This window comes from Anguilla rostrata, chromosome 8, assembly GCF_018555375.3.
Source record: "Anguilla rostrata isolate EN2019 chromosome 8, ASM1855537v3, whole genome shotgun sequence".
NCBI lineage: Eukaryota > Metazoa > Chordata > Actinopteri > Anguilliformes > Anguillidae > Anguilla > Anguilla rostrata.
In genome coordinates, this window is record NC_057940.1 from 51,448,348 (window position 1) to 51,464,020 (window position 15,673).

A 15,673-nucleotide genomic window follows, 5' to 3' on the forward strand; every position below is an offset into this window, starting at 1 on the left:
CCCTGATCAGAACCATTTAATCTTAATAAAATCTATTAATTCATCGGCAAAATAGGAGAAAGAGGCAGAAGAGCATCAGTTATGTTTTGGGAGTCCCATAAATAGGGATTAATGTTGTACTGAGCAGCCGTCACGCGTAGCAGAATGACACAGATCTAGGACAAGGTTAATTAAATTATGTTGTCTGCCTGCGGTAAAAATGATTTTCTAAAATATTTGTTTTGAACAATATGGTTTACAAACTACCATGAAGTATTAATAACTGGCTGGGTTGAACTAAGAGGAGTGTGTTGTTTACAGGACGTCTCGGGTGCGCGCATTGTTCAGAGGAGGAAGAGGGAGGGAAACGGGATTGATTTCGACCTTAGGAAGCGAGAAAGATTTCGACGCGGGAGTGAGACGCAAACACGGATTTTCTTTGGGATAAGCGAACGGGCCTCGCTGCTAAAACGGTAAAAACAAAAAACTATACATCTGCATCCCAAATGTTCTACAAAATAATATAGCGGAGCGGTTAGCTGTCTATTTATTTTGGTTGGCGTTGAATAGTAAGATGGCGGCTGTTGGGAGGTTAGCTCGCTAAGCTAATGCGCAGTGGCAGAATGGCGTTTATATACTAAAATGGTGGATGAGAAGAATTGAAAATATACTATTTTTCGCCTCTTTGGTTGTTAGATGTGACTGAAACACAAGAGGTGTCGCAGCCTGCATAAGGTATACATTGGCCCGCAGTTTCAGTTTTTAGATGGAGTGCTAGCTAGCTACGTCGGGGTGTTTCCATCAAGTAGCCACATAACTAGCTAACTTGGCGTAGTGCGTGACGCAAGTTTAACTTGGGAGCAATCAAGTTCTAGCTAGCTGACTAGTCTTACCTTAGCTAAGTAGCCTACTATGTGACCACTTATTTAGCAATAAGATCACGAAGTTAACGCCAATTAGCACCTAGCCATATTAGTGAGAGCAAGCATAGTTTTTAGAATATTTATGTTATAATCATGTGTTAGCTAGTCTGCACGTAATCACACGAGTTAACGTTTCTACTTTCCATGAGTAACGTTAGACTAAGGACTGAGATGTAGCTAACCAGCTAACGTTAGTCTGCGAGCTGAAACGCTAAAAATAGACAAGCTGGCTATCCATTTAACTATTCTGAGTTTTGTAGTGTGAAGCATGAAGTGCAGCTAGTAAGTTACAGTCACACAAGATTTAAATAAAAAAACATGCCATTTGACAGTTTGCTAAATAACGCTAACTACCATTAGACGAGTCACTATTGGCTGACGTTAGGTAGTTAGCTGCCTTGTAAGTTTAATATTAGACCTACATATTATATAATGTAACGTAACGTTAACGTAACTTCGTGTAGGAATAGCTTCCGTTGGTAGCAAGTTGGCTGTCTACTACAGGTTGGATAGTTTTAGGTGCATTTCCACTGGCCAGAATTCAGCTGCACGCTTATGATACTCTTGACTGGCTGGTGCCACTCAGTACTTAATCAAATTGGAGGCAGCTAATGTTACCACTCCCACGCCAGTTGAGCGCCGTTCTGGGGTAAATAAATTATTTACCATTATTGCATCAAGCAGTGGAGGCAGCTTGTCATTTGAACTGGGTATTTATTTATTCAAAATAAAAGCATTAACTACATTCGCTCATTTGCCTTATGACATTTGGTTGTCTTACTTGACAAACTGCATTTGACCCACCTAAATATTTCCGGAAGCTTCCTTAGCTATGTCCCATTAGTACCTCCCACTTTTGTGGTTTCACCAAACTTCTGACGTGACAGATGTCATTTTCATTTTTAAATACCAAGTGTGTATTTTTTTAATCAGCTGTGAAGCTTAGCCAAAATATTTTATCTGCCACAATTGTATCTTGTCTCCACATATCTAATAATAAGAATGAGAAACGGCTAGTAAGTACAGCTTTGTTTGCCGCACAGAAAAATTTCTTCTTTAAGAAATTTGTTAAAGAAAATAAATGCATGTTTTTTTTTTTCTTTACTTATTTATTTTTAAACCCAAAGATGTTGCTGTGTATATACTTGTCTTCTGGAAGGGCTGAAGTGTCAGTCTCTGAAGGAGTGATTAGAATACTGTGTTTGATATGTTCAAAAGCTCACTCTCTCTGTGTCTCTCTCCTCCCCTCTCTCTCTCTCTCTCCGTCCGTCCGTCCCTGCCCAGATGCCTCACTCACGGCGGTACCCGTCTTCGGAGCGGGCGAGTCGAGGCAGCTACCAGGACCGTTACCGCGGCCGCAGGCACCGGCACCGCCGCTCGCCCTCCCTGTCCTCCAGCAGCGAGCGAGAGCGCGAGCGGGACAGGCGGGGTGGGCCGCACCGGCAGGGCTGCAGCTACCTGCGCTCCAGGAGGTCAGTGCGTCCATCCTTACGCACCCACAGCGTCCCGTCCTGTCCCTATGCACCCACAGCGTCCCGTCCCTACGCACCCACAGCGACCCGTCCTGTCCCTACGCACCCACAGCGTCCCGTCCCTAAGCACACAGAGCCGCCCTGTTCACTGTGCGCCGTTCAGGCGTTTAGCAGATCCATTTAAAACAGAGAGTGTTACAGGACTACGAATCCACCACTGGGGCTGGATATCAGCGGAGCTGCCAGCCGATTGCAGAGATGCCATCGTAAAGACTTTAATAACGAGAGGCAGAAATGTGCCCGTTTAACGTGCCAGAAACGCACTGGCTGCACGAGAGCCTATAATCTGATCAGCCGGGCCTTCGTCAGGTGACTCGCCAGGTAGGCTTTGTCTGGTGACTCACCTGCCAGGCTGAAGCGTGAGCGAGCGTATCTCGCTCCACAGCATTAAACTGCGTGCGGGGCGGTTTCCCTTAACGGCTGCTCTCTTGCCTGACACATTCGATGCGCATTTCGCATTATTACTGATGCACTTGTTGTATGTTGCTCTGGATAAGAGTGTCTGCTAAATGCCTGTAATGTAATGTAATATATTTATATTTGTAAGGAGAAGTTAAATGACTGGCGCCCGAGTGGTCACATTGACCACCAGTGCAAATTCCTGACCGCGCCCCCCCCCTTCCCGCCCCTCCCCCCTTAGCTACGACAACCGCTCGGCAGACCGCAGGCCGTACGACCGCCACTACTGCGAGGGCTACCGTCGCCTGGACTACGGCCGCGAGCAGGAGCGGGAGAGGGAGAGGGAGAGGGAGCACGCCGCGGCCGAGGGCTACTACGCGCACGCCGACTTCGCCGCCCGCCCCTACGACTACCGGCGCGGGCGGGAGCGCGAGCGGGAGCGGGAGCGCGAGGACTCGTACGAGAGGAAGGGCAGCAGGCGTAAGCACAATCGAAGGAGGCGTAGAACCAGGTCCTATAGCGCGTCCTCTTCGGTGAGTTCTGCCTGACCCGCACCTCTGCCGTTACTGCTCCTCTCACCTCTCTCTCTCTCTCATTCTCTCCCGCTCGCTCTTTCTCTCTCTCTCTCCCTCTCTCTCTCTCTCTCTCTCTCTCTGTACTGTTCCTTCCATAACATTTCCTTGTCCACAGCTCCTGGATTTGGTAAGTAGACAAATCTTTTTTTGTTTCGTGATGATTCATTTTTGCTACTATAGAAAAGGGGTGTGTCTTGAATCTGTAGGCAGTCTTTCTGTTTTTTATTAAAAAAATTTTAAAAAAAGGAACCTTAACTTGGATTGCATAATTTGTACACGTCGCAACCAAATGCATTTTGATTGGTCAGTAGCTTCTCAGTAAAACCTCTCTCAATTGGTTCTCTTCCGAGGTTGATTGGAGTGTCAGGTGTGCATGTACGTGTGGCTGTGAACTAGCCTGTTTGTGAACTTGTGTCAGAGAGAGGGAGAAAGAGAGTCAGCCACACTGACACACCCCAGCAATGTGTGTGATAAAGTGACTTCTCTCTGTCAGCAGTGAAAGTTAGGGAGAGTTGGGGTGAGGGTAACATGCCATCATTATGTACCTCTGAAAAATTCTTCTGCTTTTTCTACCTTTGAATTTTACTCCTGTCTTCTTTTGCGTGACATCATTTTTCAAATTTTTGATTTGATTTTTTTTTTCCCCCTCTGAAAAAATATTTACAGCATTTATAGACGTCCGTTTAGATGATTGAGTTTGGTAGCAAAAGTTTTCACTTATTAATGCGCATCTTTCATGTGTCTATCATTTATTAGATGTGTTTGTATAATTTGCTTTTTAGTTTGTTCGGAAGGATAGATACAGCAGTAAGGGGAGGTGAAAAAAGAAGGAGAGGAAAAAAAGAGAGAGGGAGGAATGTGATATTTGACTTGTTCCCTTGCACTATATCACTATCCTTATATATTCCTCACGTGGTGTCATATGACTCCCCCCCCCCCCCCCTATGAACGCCCAATCTACCTACAACTACAACAACTGCCAACAACTACACCTCCTCCTCCTCCTCTTCCTCCTCCTCCTCCTCCTCCTCTTCCTCCACCTGCGAACCCGCTGCTCCGTCGCCGTGGCCACGGCGCGCCCCCATCCCCCTCTCCCTTCGCCGCGTGGTCCTCGACGCCCCCCCCCATTCCCCGGGCGGCGTGCAGCGGAGCGGCAGCCGGACGCGAGCGTTGAGTGTGAGGGACGACGAAGAGGGCCACCTGGTCTATCGGAGTGGGGACGTCCTGCAAGAGAGATGTACTCACTGCCACTACTTTATCGTAACCCTTCTCCATATCAGTGCATCCATAGAGCTTTCAGACAAAGAGGAGCTGATGATGATGTTGATGATGATTGATGATGATGATGATGGTACCATGGTAGAATACTCTTTTCCACTTTAGCTTCTCTCTGTAGGGTTAACTACGTGGATGGGATTGTTCATGTTTTGGTGAATTCGTTTTAGGGAAAAACAGTAAATTTGACAAGGATAATCCATTTTTTTTGCTGTCATTTTGAACTGAGGTTTTATTTGTTTTGTTTTTTTGTTTTTTTTGCTTTGCTTGATTTATTTTTAGGGCTCTATTTTCCAGACTGTGAAAATAGACATGCCCAGTGCTGCTCTGGGCAGTTTAGTGTGGTACAGTCCGTTTCAGAATTTCACTCATTTTCCCCTTTTCCCTCTCTTTCCTTAATTTGACCCTGCCAATGACCCTTCTAGACCCATAAAATCAGTAGAAAAATCTAAAAACAATTTAAAAAAACCAACCACCCACCCTCTAGACAAGGATTCTGTGACACGAGTTCTCCCAGAATCCCACTTGCCTGTGTGTTCGTCCTCTCGTACTTCTTACCTTCGTTTGTAACTTTAAAATTAATATTAGGACATTTAAGGCTGTGATGATTGGAGTTAAGTACTCTTTCCAGGAGATACTGTATTTAAAAAACGCATGAACACTGAACAGCCAGGGAAGACCACTGGTGTCTCTCCTTCCTCCTCTATCCGTGTCTTACAGCAGACTATTCTCCCTCCTTCAGTCTCTCCTGCAGGGCATGACCTGTAATGTACGTTTCCCTCTGTGATCAAATTAGTTCCCGTTTGAAAAAGCAGCCCCTCGTCTTCCTCCTCCTCCCCCTACGCCCACCCTGTCTCGTGTTGCATCCCAGGCCACGTTAAACCTATCCTCCTCTTAATGGATTTTTAAGAGGGCTACAGTTATATCTTGTAGTGAAGGATGTGATGGTTAAACATTTTTTTTTAATGCGGAACTTGTTCCTGTAGTCCGAAGGTAGCCAGGCAGTAATTGGCTAGCGTTCCTTTCCTGTCCCTTTCCCCTAAATGGAGAAGAGCCCCCTATCACATCTGCTGCATATAAGCGAATGTGCATAGCCTCTTTATAGCTTGAAATTCTGTCATTGTAGGGGGGCGGGGCTATGCAAAAATGACAAGCCTCTAACTGTGTCCTTCGGGCAGATGTTTGCAGTATCTGAAATCTGTGGGGTTTTGTGGGCGAGGTAGTTACATGTGAGAGTCAGAAGGGGGCGCTCACCACCCCTTTCGCTCTCTCTCATTGTCTGTCGTCTTCCAGTGGCGCTCGCATCTCATCCTGTCATTCCCTTCTCTCCCTCTCTCTGCTTCTCTATCTCTTTCTCTCTCTCTCTCTCTCTCTCTCTCTCTCTCTTTCTTTCACCCAGATGAGATCGTGAACACTCTGGGGGAAGGAACCTTTGGGAGGGTGGTTCAGTGTGTGGACCATCGCAGGTAAGAGTGTGAAGACCACGCAGGTCTTCTGTGCGCTGTAGCAACGGATGCTGCTTTTTAGATTGGTATAGTGTGTGCCTGAATAGTGTTACAAAAGCATCCTTTTTTTAGAGCAGATAACGGTTTCTAAATTCACGGTCGAGATATTAATGGGTGAAACTCTTTTCAACATACGTTATAAAATGAAATGCCTATGGAAAAAATGAATAGGAAATTTGCAGAGGGAACCCATGGCGGAAGTAACTCCCAGGTTGCCTTGCAAAAAGACGTAATCACTGTAACACTCTATTCAGGCAGTTGGGTAACCAGGGGGTGTGTCATCTCTGAATCCGCAGTGTTTTTGTAATTATGAGCCTTGAGTTGCGTTTTGATTGGTTGTACTTCAGTTACCTGCCATTAGCCAATGGGGATGAGTTTAGAGGCAATGGCTGCATCCCTGGGTGATTACATGGCGCGTTTAATGAAATGGGTAACATTTGCAGAATTGCTCCATTACCTGTCTAATCTAGCGGAGGAAATGTAATGAGCTAAATTGGATAGCGAAGCTTGTTTTTTCGGGTCCTGCGCTGTGCTTTGAGGCTGGTGCACGTGCGTACGCGTGTGTGTAGATTCTGACTGGTCGTGTGTCACAGGGGCGGAGCCCGTGTGGCCTTGAAGATCATCAAGAACGTAGAGAAGTACAAGGAGGCAGCGCGACTGGAGATTAACGTGCTGGAGAAGATCAACGAGAAGGACCCGGAGAACAAGCAGTGAGTACGGAACAAGGGGCGGGGCTTTACGCCGCGGGGGCTGATGGGGAGTGAAGTACAGAGCTAGTTCTAAAACTACAAAATGTAATTCTGGCTTCTTCATGAAACAGTGTTCAGTGTTTGTCCTCGTCCTCATGACTCACCTCTGGCTTCAGAATGATAGCCACTTAATTAGGGTAGTGGTGTGAAAGAAGCTTTATGAGTCCCATAGTGGGTGGAACTTCTTTGAACTAATTAAACAGTTTGCTCTCCACAGCAAAACACAGTTGGTTAATATTTTATCAGCATATTAAAGAACTTTCCGTTTTCTGGATTTGCGAAACGTCACTCCCCCAATACCACATACGGGGTAAACAACGCTCACATAGACATGGTAGCGCAAGCTGTTGTACGTGTATTCATTTTAAACATTTAAAATAAAACATAGCAGCCGTTTGAGTAAGCACAGAGAAAATGAGCGTTTGACATCGGCGTGTAAGTGGGCTGCTTACTCGACATGTAAAATTGCCAGTGTGTGTCCCTTGAGAAGCGAAACACTAGCACTTTACTGCAGACCATGGCACTGATCCGAAAATCACTTCCACGTCAGTGGCTGGTCGCCATATATTCCAGGCAGGAAGACAGCAGATATATTAATGGCAGCTTGTCGTATGAAGACTGTATTTTGGCACAGCCCTTCGCGGTGGTCATTTATTGTGCAGTGTACTCTGCGGCGTGCTAACTGTCTCTAATTGCACAGCAGGAGGGAACTGAGCTGATGTGCGTGTTATAACACCCGAGGCTAATTTATTGACTAAAAAGGGCAGGCTGCTAGCCCATCCTGTCAGTGTTGTGGTAGCAATGTTGCATGCTAGCGCTGAGCCGCTCGCTAACAGCCTTTTGCTTTCAGTGCCGTGGTAGCATTGTGGGTCGTGCACTAGCAGCCTTTTGCTTTCAGTGTTGTGGTAGCATTGTGGGTCGTTAGCATTGAGCCGCGCGCTAACAGCCGCTCGCTTTCAGTGTTGTGGCAGCATTGTGGTGCGTTAGCATTGAGCCATGTGCTAACAGCTTTTCGCTTTCTGTGTTGTGGTAGCTTTGTGGCATGCTAGCATTGAGCCATTTGCTAACAGCCTTTTGCTTTCGGTGTTGTAGTAGCATTGTGGCGCGCTAGCATTGAGCCGCGCGCTAACTCTTCCCCTGCCTCCGCAGCCTGTGCGTGCAGATGTACGACTGGTTCGACTACCACGGCCACATGTGCATCTCCTTCGAGCTGCTGGCGCTCAGCACCTTCGACTTCCTCAAGGAGAACAACTACCTGCCCTACTCCATCGGCCAGGTCCGCCACATGGCCTACCAGATCTGCCAGGCGGTCAAGTGTGAGTAGGCGCGCGCGCGCTGGCGTACACGCTCGTACACGCACGCACGGACGGGGGCCCGCGCGGCGTGCGCTCGATCGTAACGGCGCCTTCGCTTCGCAGACATGCACGACAGCAAGCTGACGCACACGGACCTGAAGCCGGAGAACATCCTGTTCGTCAACTCGGACTTCACCATGACGTACAACGTGGAGAAGGTGAGGGGCGCGGTCGCGCGCGTTTCGCCGCGGGGTACACGCAGGTGGAGCGTGGCCCGTGCTAACTGCCCCCCCCACCCCCAGAAACGGGACGAGCGCACGGTGAAGAGCACCGCCGTGCGGGTGGTGGATTTCGGCAGCGCCACGTTCGATCACGAGCACCACAGCACCATCGTGTCCACCCGCCACTACCGCGCCCCGGAGGTCATCCTGGGTGAGAGCCCTAGAATCTTTCCTTTAAGCATTTCGTTCCTATTTCAAGCTCAGTTTTAAAGAAAGAAAAAAAAGCAAGCATACCTTCATTGTTTTGCTGCTGTATCCTGATTTGTGAATATACCTTTAGCCCTTTAAGGTGTGACATCACAAATGTGTGATTAGAATGTTCATCACTGAACATTCTAATGCTGATGTCACAATCACTGCTGGTGATTGACAGCATTGGAGTTCTAGAACACTGATTCAGAATTTTGAGGGGGAAAAAAAACATAGTAAGAAACCTGCTCTTCAGAGGGTTAATCTCCTGGAATCTGTGTGGTGTAATGGTGTGATGTCAGCTTGTGACCCCTGCCCCCCTCCCCCCACAGAGCTGGGCTGGAGCCAGCCATGTGACGTGTGGAGCATCGGCTGCATCCTGTTTGAGTACTACCTGGGCTTCACCTTGTTTCAGGTACGCCCCAGCCATCACCGCCGCTGCGCCCCGTTTCAGCGCAAGGGGAATTCTGGGAAATTTCTGGGAGCAGAGAAAAGCTCATCTGTCTTTTTTTTTTTTCTTTCCCGTCCCATCTCTCTATCCCTCTGTCCCTGCCCCCTCAGACCCATGACAACCGGGAGCACCTGGCCATGATGGAGAGGATTCTGGGTCCGGTTCCTTCTAAGATGATCCGTAAAACCAGGTGAGAACCTGCGTGCTTTCCCTCTGGCCGTGCGATCCGACACGGGCCAGCAGCGCAGGAAGTGCCGTGCCATCCTCTGCTCATGTGCGCTTGTGCATCTCTCTGAGTGTGCGTGTGTTTGTGTGTGCGTGAGAATGTGCACGTGTCTGTGTGTGTGTGTGTGTCTGTGTGTGTGTGTGTGTGTGTGTGTGTGTTTCTCACTCCTGCTTTTCCGCCTCTCTCTCAGGAAGCAGAAGTATTTCTACCGCGGCCGGCTGGACTGGGACGAGAGCAGCTCGGCGGGGAGATACGTGAGAGAGAACTGCAAACCGCTGCGGGTGAGAGGGGGAGGAGGAGGAGGAGGAGGAGGAGGGAGGGGAGGGTGACCGGAAGGTGTTTGAGCATGACTGGTCACTGCTTATCCTCTGAATCTGACCCTCTCTCTTTCTCCCTCTCTCCCTCCCCCTCTCCCTCCCTCTCTCTCTCTCAACCCCTCCTTCCCCTACCATCTACCCTCCTTCTCCCTCCCTCTCTCCCCCCCCTCCCTCCCCTCCCCCCGCAGAGATACCTCCTCTCCGAGGCGGAGGAGCACCACCAGCTCTTTGACCTGATTGAGAGCATGCTGGAGTACGAGCCCTCCAAGCGCCTCACCATGGCCGCCGCTCTCCGCCACCCCTTCTTCGAGGCCGGCAACGGGGGCGACGCCAGCGGCAGCAAGACCTGGGAGGGCAACCGCGACATCAGCCGGTGACCCCGCCCCTCACGGGGGGGGGGGTGCAGCTACGGGGGGGACGGGGGGGGCGGGGGATCTGGGGGAAACGCAGCGAGGGTCAACCCGACCCGCTGACCCGCTGACGGAAGGACCTACGAGCAGATATGCAAAGAAGTGGGCTGGAATTGGCAGAGGGTTCCCAAGGCAACGCAGTTTGACTGACAGCCACTCCGCTTCCCTGATCCGCTACCTCTCACCTCAGTAGCATCAACCTCATCCTCCTACCCGTTCGCGTGCGAGAACATGCACACGCACACAAACACACACACACACACGCACGCACACACACACACACACACACAGTGGACACTAGGGTTGATGTGTGCTGATGGGGTGTAGTGCTCAAGGCTGTGAGGGTTGATTGGCCAGTGAAGAATCGGCCACCTCGAACCCAGAATCCATCAGCTTCCACACGTGAGGAAGGGGACAGAACTTTCCAGAAACAAACCCGGTGCTGTTCTAGAGGAGCGAGGGGGAGAGGCGGCCGTCGGGGGCTCAAACCCACGGCCGGTCTCTGGACAATCCCACGATGGAGGACGCAGGGCCCATCACCCCCAAAGTAGCAGTCATCTGTTTCTTGTGTTCTGATTGGCCATGAGCATTCCATGTGCTGTGCATAAGCCAATCAGAATGGAACTCAAGAATTTTTTTTCCTGCCACCTGCTTATGTCTTGAGACTGACTCTTCAGACCAAACATTTGTACACTCCCCATACTGATCGACAGCTCTCCCTCTCTGTGAGATTTGGGAGGGGCTTACAGTGACCCCGCCCACAAGCACGCAGCATTATTCCCCAATTTAGTATGTGGCGAACTGGGGACTCTTAAGCTCTTGGACTGGTACCGACTGCCACACAAAATGGCTGACCTTTATGTATTAGGAGGGACTGTGTCTGTCTGACATTGTGGGAGAACAGTGCGGACAGTGTAATGTACGGCGAATACTCTGTGCTCCAGATGCACAACACGCAGGTTTACAGTATTTATTTTTGACCAGCTGCAGGTGGACATCTTGTTGGGGTTTCTTTTTGTATGAACCGAACTGTATAAACTGTATATAAATGTTTGAGTATGTAATAAAAGTGAGCTCCTTCTCAAGAGGCTTGCAGTAGCACTGCTAGGTGAGACTAACAGCAGAACCTGTTCTCACAAAAAGGTGTCACTGGCGAAGGGTTAGGAACAAGGAATCAAGAAATAACTTGTCACGTTCCTGAGAAATGCAAAGAAACGGATTCAGACCTTCCCTATTGTCACTGCTGGAGGTTACATTCATTACTCGCTGGGTTTCACGCACGCAGTTGCTGTAAACCAGTCCTAACCGGTTTTCTGTTTGCTGGGTTAGATGAGTTATGAAAATCAAACATGATCTGGCTCCAGGATCTGTGCCAATAATAGATGAGCATACATTTAGGTTTGGATTGGTTTCATTTCACTTCAGTCAATTTTATTTATTTTTTTTAAACTAATTTTTACAAATTCAGTCAAGCCACCAACAGTAAGCATTTTCAGACATTTCTGCTGCCCAAAAATAGTTTGATTCTGTTCTTATCTTTAAATTTGCGGTTAAGTTTGGATTGTGCTCAGTGGCCATATTTTACAGCAGAAGCTGTTCAGAGGATCTAAAACTCCAAGGCTGCAATGCCCATGCCCTGCATTTGTGTTTTATGGTTAGTTGGACTGTTGAACCTAAATGTTTGGCCCATTTGCAATTACATTTGGTGTAATTAAGGCTGAGCCAGAATTTAATTTGCCTAAATATGACAGGACACAAGCCAAAGGCTTTCGGGGAATAAGTTTTGATCTAGAATCGCATGCCACTCCTGAGCAATTTCCCTTTCAGGTAATTATCAAAACCTGGCAGGGCCAACAGGATTCCAAATTCTGGAAACGACAGTGAATGTGTGTGTGTTCCGATCCAAGTTTTATGCTTTCTTCCTGAAGTGCCCTTTCTTTGATGGGGGAATCCCCCAAAATGGTGGGATGAGTTCTAGCAACCGTACCAAGTGAATGAATGAGTGAATCATTACATTTATTTAGCACTTTTCTGAACACTCAAAGTGCTTTACAGTGAGGAGTGGGAACTCACCTCACCCACCACCAATGTGTAGCACCCACCTGGGTGATGCATGGCAGCCATTTTGCATCAGGACGCTCACCACACATTAGCTAAGGTGGAGAGGGAGAGAGAATTTTTTTAGCCAATTGTTTTAGCTAATTGAATTAAGTGACATTGGGTTCCAGTTTATGAAAGGGGGAGGGGGCATTTATATTCCCCCTCTCTCGTTTTTCCTCCCATGAAATGTAAGCTTCCAGCACGAGGGGAATCCCACAATGCAACGCTCCGCGTGAAGACAGGCAAGAGCCGTTCGGTTCTGTTTTGGCTAGTTCCTCGCCTGTCCTTCCCTGACTTGGGACAACACCAATGGGTCTACCATGGATGATCAGGTTTGATTCCAATGTGTAGAGTGTTCAACAGGAACTGTATTTATATTGGCACTAATCATACAAGAACACATTTGGTTTTATCTAAATCCGATTATTAATATAAGAAATGCACTGAAGCCATTTTCCAGTTGTCAAGTCTGCTTGTTGTATGTGTAGGACCCAGGCCAATATAAGAACAGCTAATGTCTATCACCATGGGGACCTGTGGTAATGCACCGGACAGTCACTGAAGAAACAGACAGACACAAAGAATTTAAAGGTGATTGTGAAACTTTATTACTGAGGTAAACAGTCTGATGACGCAGTCTTGGCATGACATGCCACTGAGGTTCGTGGTGGTTGGGAGTGTTAGTCCTTCAGCTGGATTTAGTAACTGGCGATGGTGGAGGCGATCCAGTCGTTGAAGAGGCAGACCTGGAGAGCAGTATGAATACATAATGAATTAGCCAATGCTATTGGACTACAAAAGAGTGCTATGAAGGGTTAACTATATAAAATGATAAAACTGTACAGTACATCATCCCTTCCATTTAAATGATTGCATGCACACACACACACACACACAGGCTTGCACACACACACACACACACAGGTGTAGACGTACCTTGGCGTAGACGCCGGGGTGATCCCTCTCAGCACAGCCGTATCCCCAGGACACAACACCCTGGAGCTCACCGTTACACACAACAGGGCCGCCAGAGTCACCCTGTTACACAGACACAGAGGCTTAAAGCTCTAACACACTGCACTCAGGGTGGCAGTAGTAATATTGCATTTAATATTTATGGGCAGGTTATTTTTCAGGATTCTATTAGCTAGAGCAAGTTAGTACACATTACTGCAAATGAGTAGGTACTGAGTATAGGCTCGTTCCATTTGGTGATGTTTACTTTGTACAGATAAGTGTATGTTAGTTCAGGTAATTGGGGATTATTCCTTGTTATTAAGACTTAGCTGAGGTTAGTTGAGGTTTAGTGTGTGTTAGGGCAGGTTTCTGTTGCTCATTACCTGGCAGGAGTCCTTGCCTCCCTGCAGGTATCCAGCGCAGAACATGGTGGGGGTGATCATCCCAGGGTAAGAGTTGTCACAATCATTGTCCTCCAGGATGGGGATCTCCAGGCACTGCAGTCTGCTGCCATCGTCTGCAGGGAGAGAGGGAAAGGAGGGAGGGGGAAGTAGGGCAGAGAGGAAGAATCAGTCTTAGACTATATCACTGTTAGACTATAATTCTGCCCCACTGACACTGGCCACCAGCTCAGTTGACCTTTGACCCCTGTGTGACACTCACTGGAGCTCATGGTGTTGCCCCAGCCAGAGACGGTGCACATGGTGCCAGCAGGGGCACAGCTGGTGGGCAGGGCCACAGGCTGCACAGCGTCGCTGAAGGTGGCAGGCTCGCTGAGCTTGATCAGCATGATGTCACTGTCCATGGTCCAGGAGTTGTATTTGGGGTGGCGGATCACGCGGGAGGAGCGGATGAACTGCTCGTTGCCCTCGGTCCTCTTGATGTTGTGCTCGCCCAGACGCACCTCCACACGGCTGGAGGAGAGAGAGAGGTATCATACCATGAAACTATTTCCCATCAAGCACATCATGGACATTGTATGGTCCATTTATCAATCTGTCCCGATCATAGACATGCATATTTAACTAGACAGGAAAACATGCGTTCAGCTAACCTAAACTTGTGAAGTCCCGGAAGTATACCAGTACAGAGATTATTGAGGGAAAAATATTTGAGCTCCCATTAAAATCAATGGGGAATATCAGACTTTTGAAGGTAAAATAAAACGTCCTCAATGGTATTTTGAAACTTGATAGATGACTGTTACGTTTCACATGAAAAGCAGGTTTAAAAATATGCATTATGTAATAAAATGTGAACATTTAAATAAATATTTTCAGAAACAGCTGAACATAATGAAATTTATGATCACAAAAAAAAATGTGCTGCTGAGGTTTTCTTTGGTTGTTAGATCACTTTGGATTTGAATTCAATGGCCAGTAAGTGCTTTTTTCCCTCAAGTATGTGCAGTAGAGGCTGTTTCCCGTTACTTCCTAGTCTTCACCGCCTGGCCCCTCCTACCCTCTCCAGTTCCTATGTACGCTCTATGGTCCAGACCATGTAATGCTTGTGCAGGCTGCATTTCGCTTCTTTAGCTTCTTACTGGCTGATACTGTGGTGTAGATTAGTATATCATGTAGCTGCATGACACTCTGTAAGTCTGCTGTCCCACAGTGCTCTGTATTGGAATCGCTTGGCATCACTCACGATTTGTAGCAGTGAGCAGCGGACACCACCCAGTTCTCGTTGACCAGGGAGCCACCGCAGAAGTGGTACCCAGAGTTCAGAGACACCTGCCAGGGCTTGGAGTGGGGCTCACACTCGTACCCTCCCACAATCTTATCATCATCCTGAGCCACTGCAGAAAGATAGATTTATTGCTGAAGTTAGAGACACTTCAGTCCATCTTGGATCACAAATATGTGAATGAATAAAAATATGAATATATCAATCAACTTAAAACTCTTAAGTTACTGCAAAAATGTGGTGTGGATACTCACCAGCGGCTCCCAGAAGCAGAATGAAGACCAGAGACCTCATGGTGACTTGTTGATCCTGTGGAATGAAGGACTGTCATGTCAGTCCAGTTTATATACATCCCTCAGACACTGGAGGAGCCAATCACAGGCTGAGAGAACATGTCAATGTCACAGCTGTTGGAGTAGGGCCCATATCTCCTGTTAATAAATAACTATGTACATTACCCTAACATCAGAATACCCTAAACCCCATATGTTACTTTAGAATTTCTAATTTTTTTACCCAGACTTCTTTAAGGATCCCTTAGGGTTATTGATAATACAAGAAATGAGGAATCATCTCTTAGCATCACGTGATTCAATCTGGACGGGTACCCCCCTTGCTGTGAATCATACATTGTCTTTGTGAGCAGCGTGGGTCCTTTCTGAGAGGACCTTTCCAGTTTGCCATTGCAGACCAGCTTAAATTAGATTTCCTCTCATTTTACTGTATTTGTAGTATACCATCGTTCAAATTCTGTGCCGTACTTCACACCTCAATTGCTCTGCCGCCCCACCCTCCCATGTTTTGAAAAATGTGTGTTAGATAAT

At 47.7% G+C, this 15,673-nt stretch overlaps 2 protein-coding genes across 2 annotated transcripts; one reads left to right on the plus strand and one right to left on the minus strand.

The window, feature by feature from the left end:
* The first annotated feature begins 293 nt into the window (after positions 1-293).
* LOC135261930 (dual specificity protein kinase CLK2-like) lies at positions 294-11,191 on the plus strand. Its single transcript, XM_064348634.1, has 13 exons — positions 294-452; positions 2,187-2,374; positions 3,075-3,366; positions 4,555-4,645; positions 6,083-6,149; positions 6,782-6,898; positions 8,087-8,253; positions 8,356-8,450; positions 8,535-8,664; positions 9,035-9,117; positions 9,264-9,343; positions 9,570-9,660; positions 9,885-11,191. Exons 2-13 carry the CDS (start codon positions 2,187-2,189, stop codon positions 10,071-10,073), a joined length of 1,590 nt encoding a protein of 529 aa, XP_064204704.1. The 5' UTR covers positions 294-452; the 3' UTR covers positions 10,074-11,191.
* Positions 11,192-12,790: 1,599 nt separating this feature from the next.
* LOC135261949 (trypsin-1-like) lies at positions 12,791-15,246 on the minus strand. Its single transcript, XM_064348663.1, has 6 exons — positions 15,104-15,246; positions 14,811-14,961; positions 13,827-14,077; positions 13,547-13,680; positions 13,143-13,244; positions 12,791-12,952 (listed from the first exon to the last, which is right to left on the minus strand). Exons 1-6 carry the CDS (start codon positions 15,141-15,143, stop codon positions 12,905-12,907), a joined length of 726 nt encoding a protein of 241 aa, XP_064204733.1. The 5' UTR covers positions 15,144-15,246; the 3' UTR covers positions 12,791-12,904.
* Positions 15,247-15,673: the final 427 nt, after the last annotated feature.

Bases quoted from the DNA above. Each gene is read 5' to 3' on its own strand.
- LOC135261949 (XM_064348663.1), bottom strand. From the start codon at position 15,143: ATGAGGTCTCTGGTCTTCATTCTGCTTCTGGGAGCCGCTG. The intron at 14,962-15,103 runs GTGAGTATCCAC...ATCTTTCTGCAG, and splicing joins TCTGCTTCTGGGAGCCGCTG to TGGCTCAGGATGATGATAAG. The intron at 14,078-14,810 runs GTGAGTGATGCC...TCTCTCCTCCAG, and splicing joins GCTGCTCACTGCTACAAATC to CCGTGTGGAGGTGCGTCTGG.
- LOC135261930 (XM_064348634.1), top strand. From the start codon at position 2,187: ATGCCTCACTCACGGCGGTACCCGTCTTCGGAGCGGGCGAGTCGAGGC. The intron at 6,899-8,086 runs GTGAGTACGGAA...CTGCCTCCGCAG, and splicing joins AAGGACCCGGAGAACAAGCA to CCTGTGCGTGCAGATGTACG. The intron at 8,254-8,355 runs GTGAGTAGGCGC...TTCGCTTCGCAG, and splicing joins GATCTGCCAGGCGGTCAAGT to ACATGCACGACAGCAAGCTG.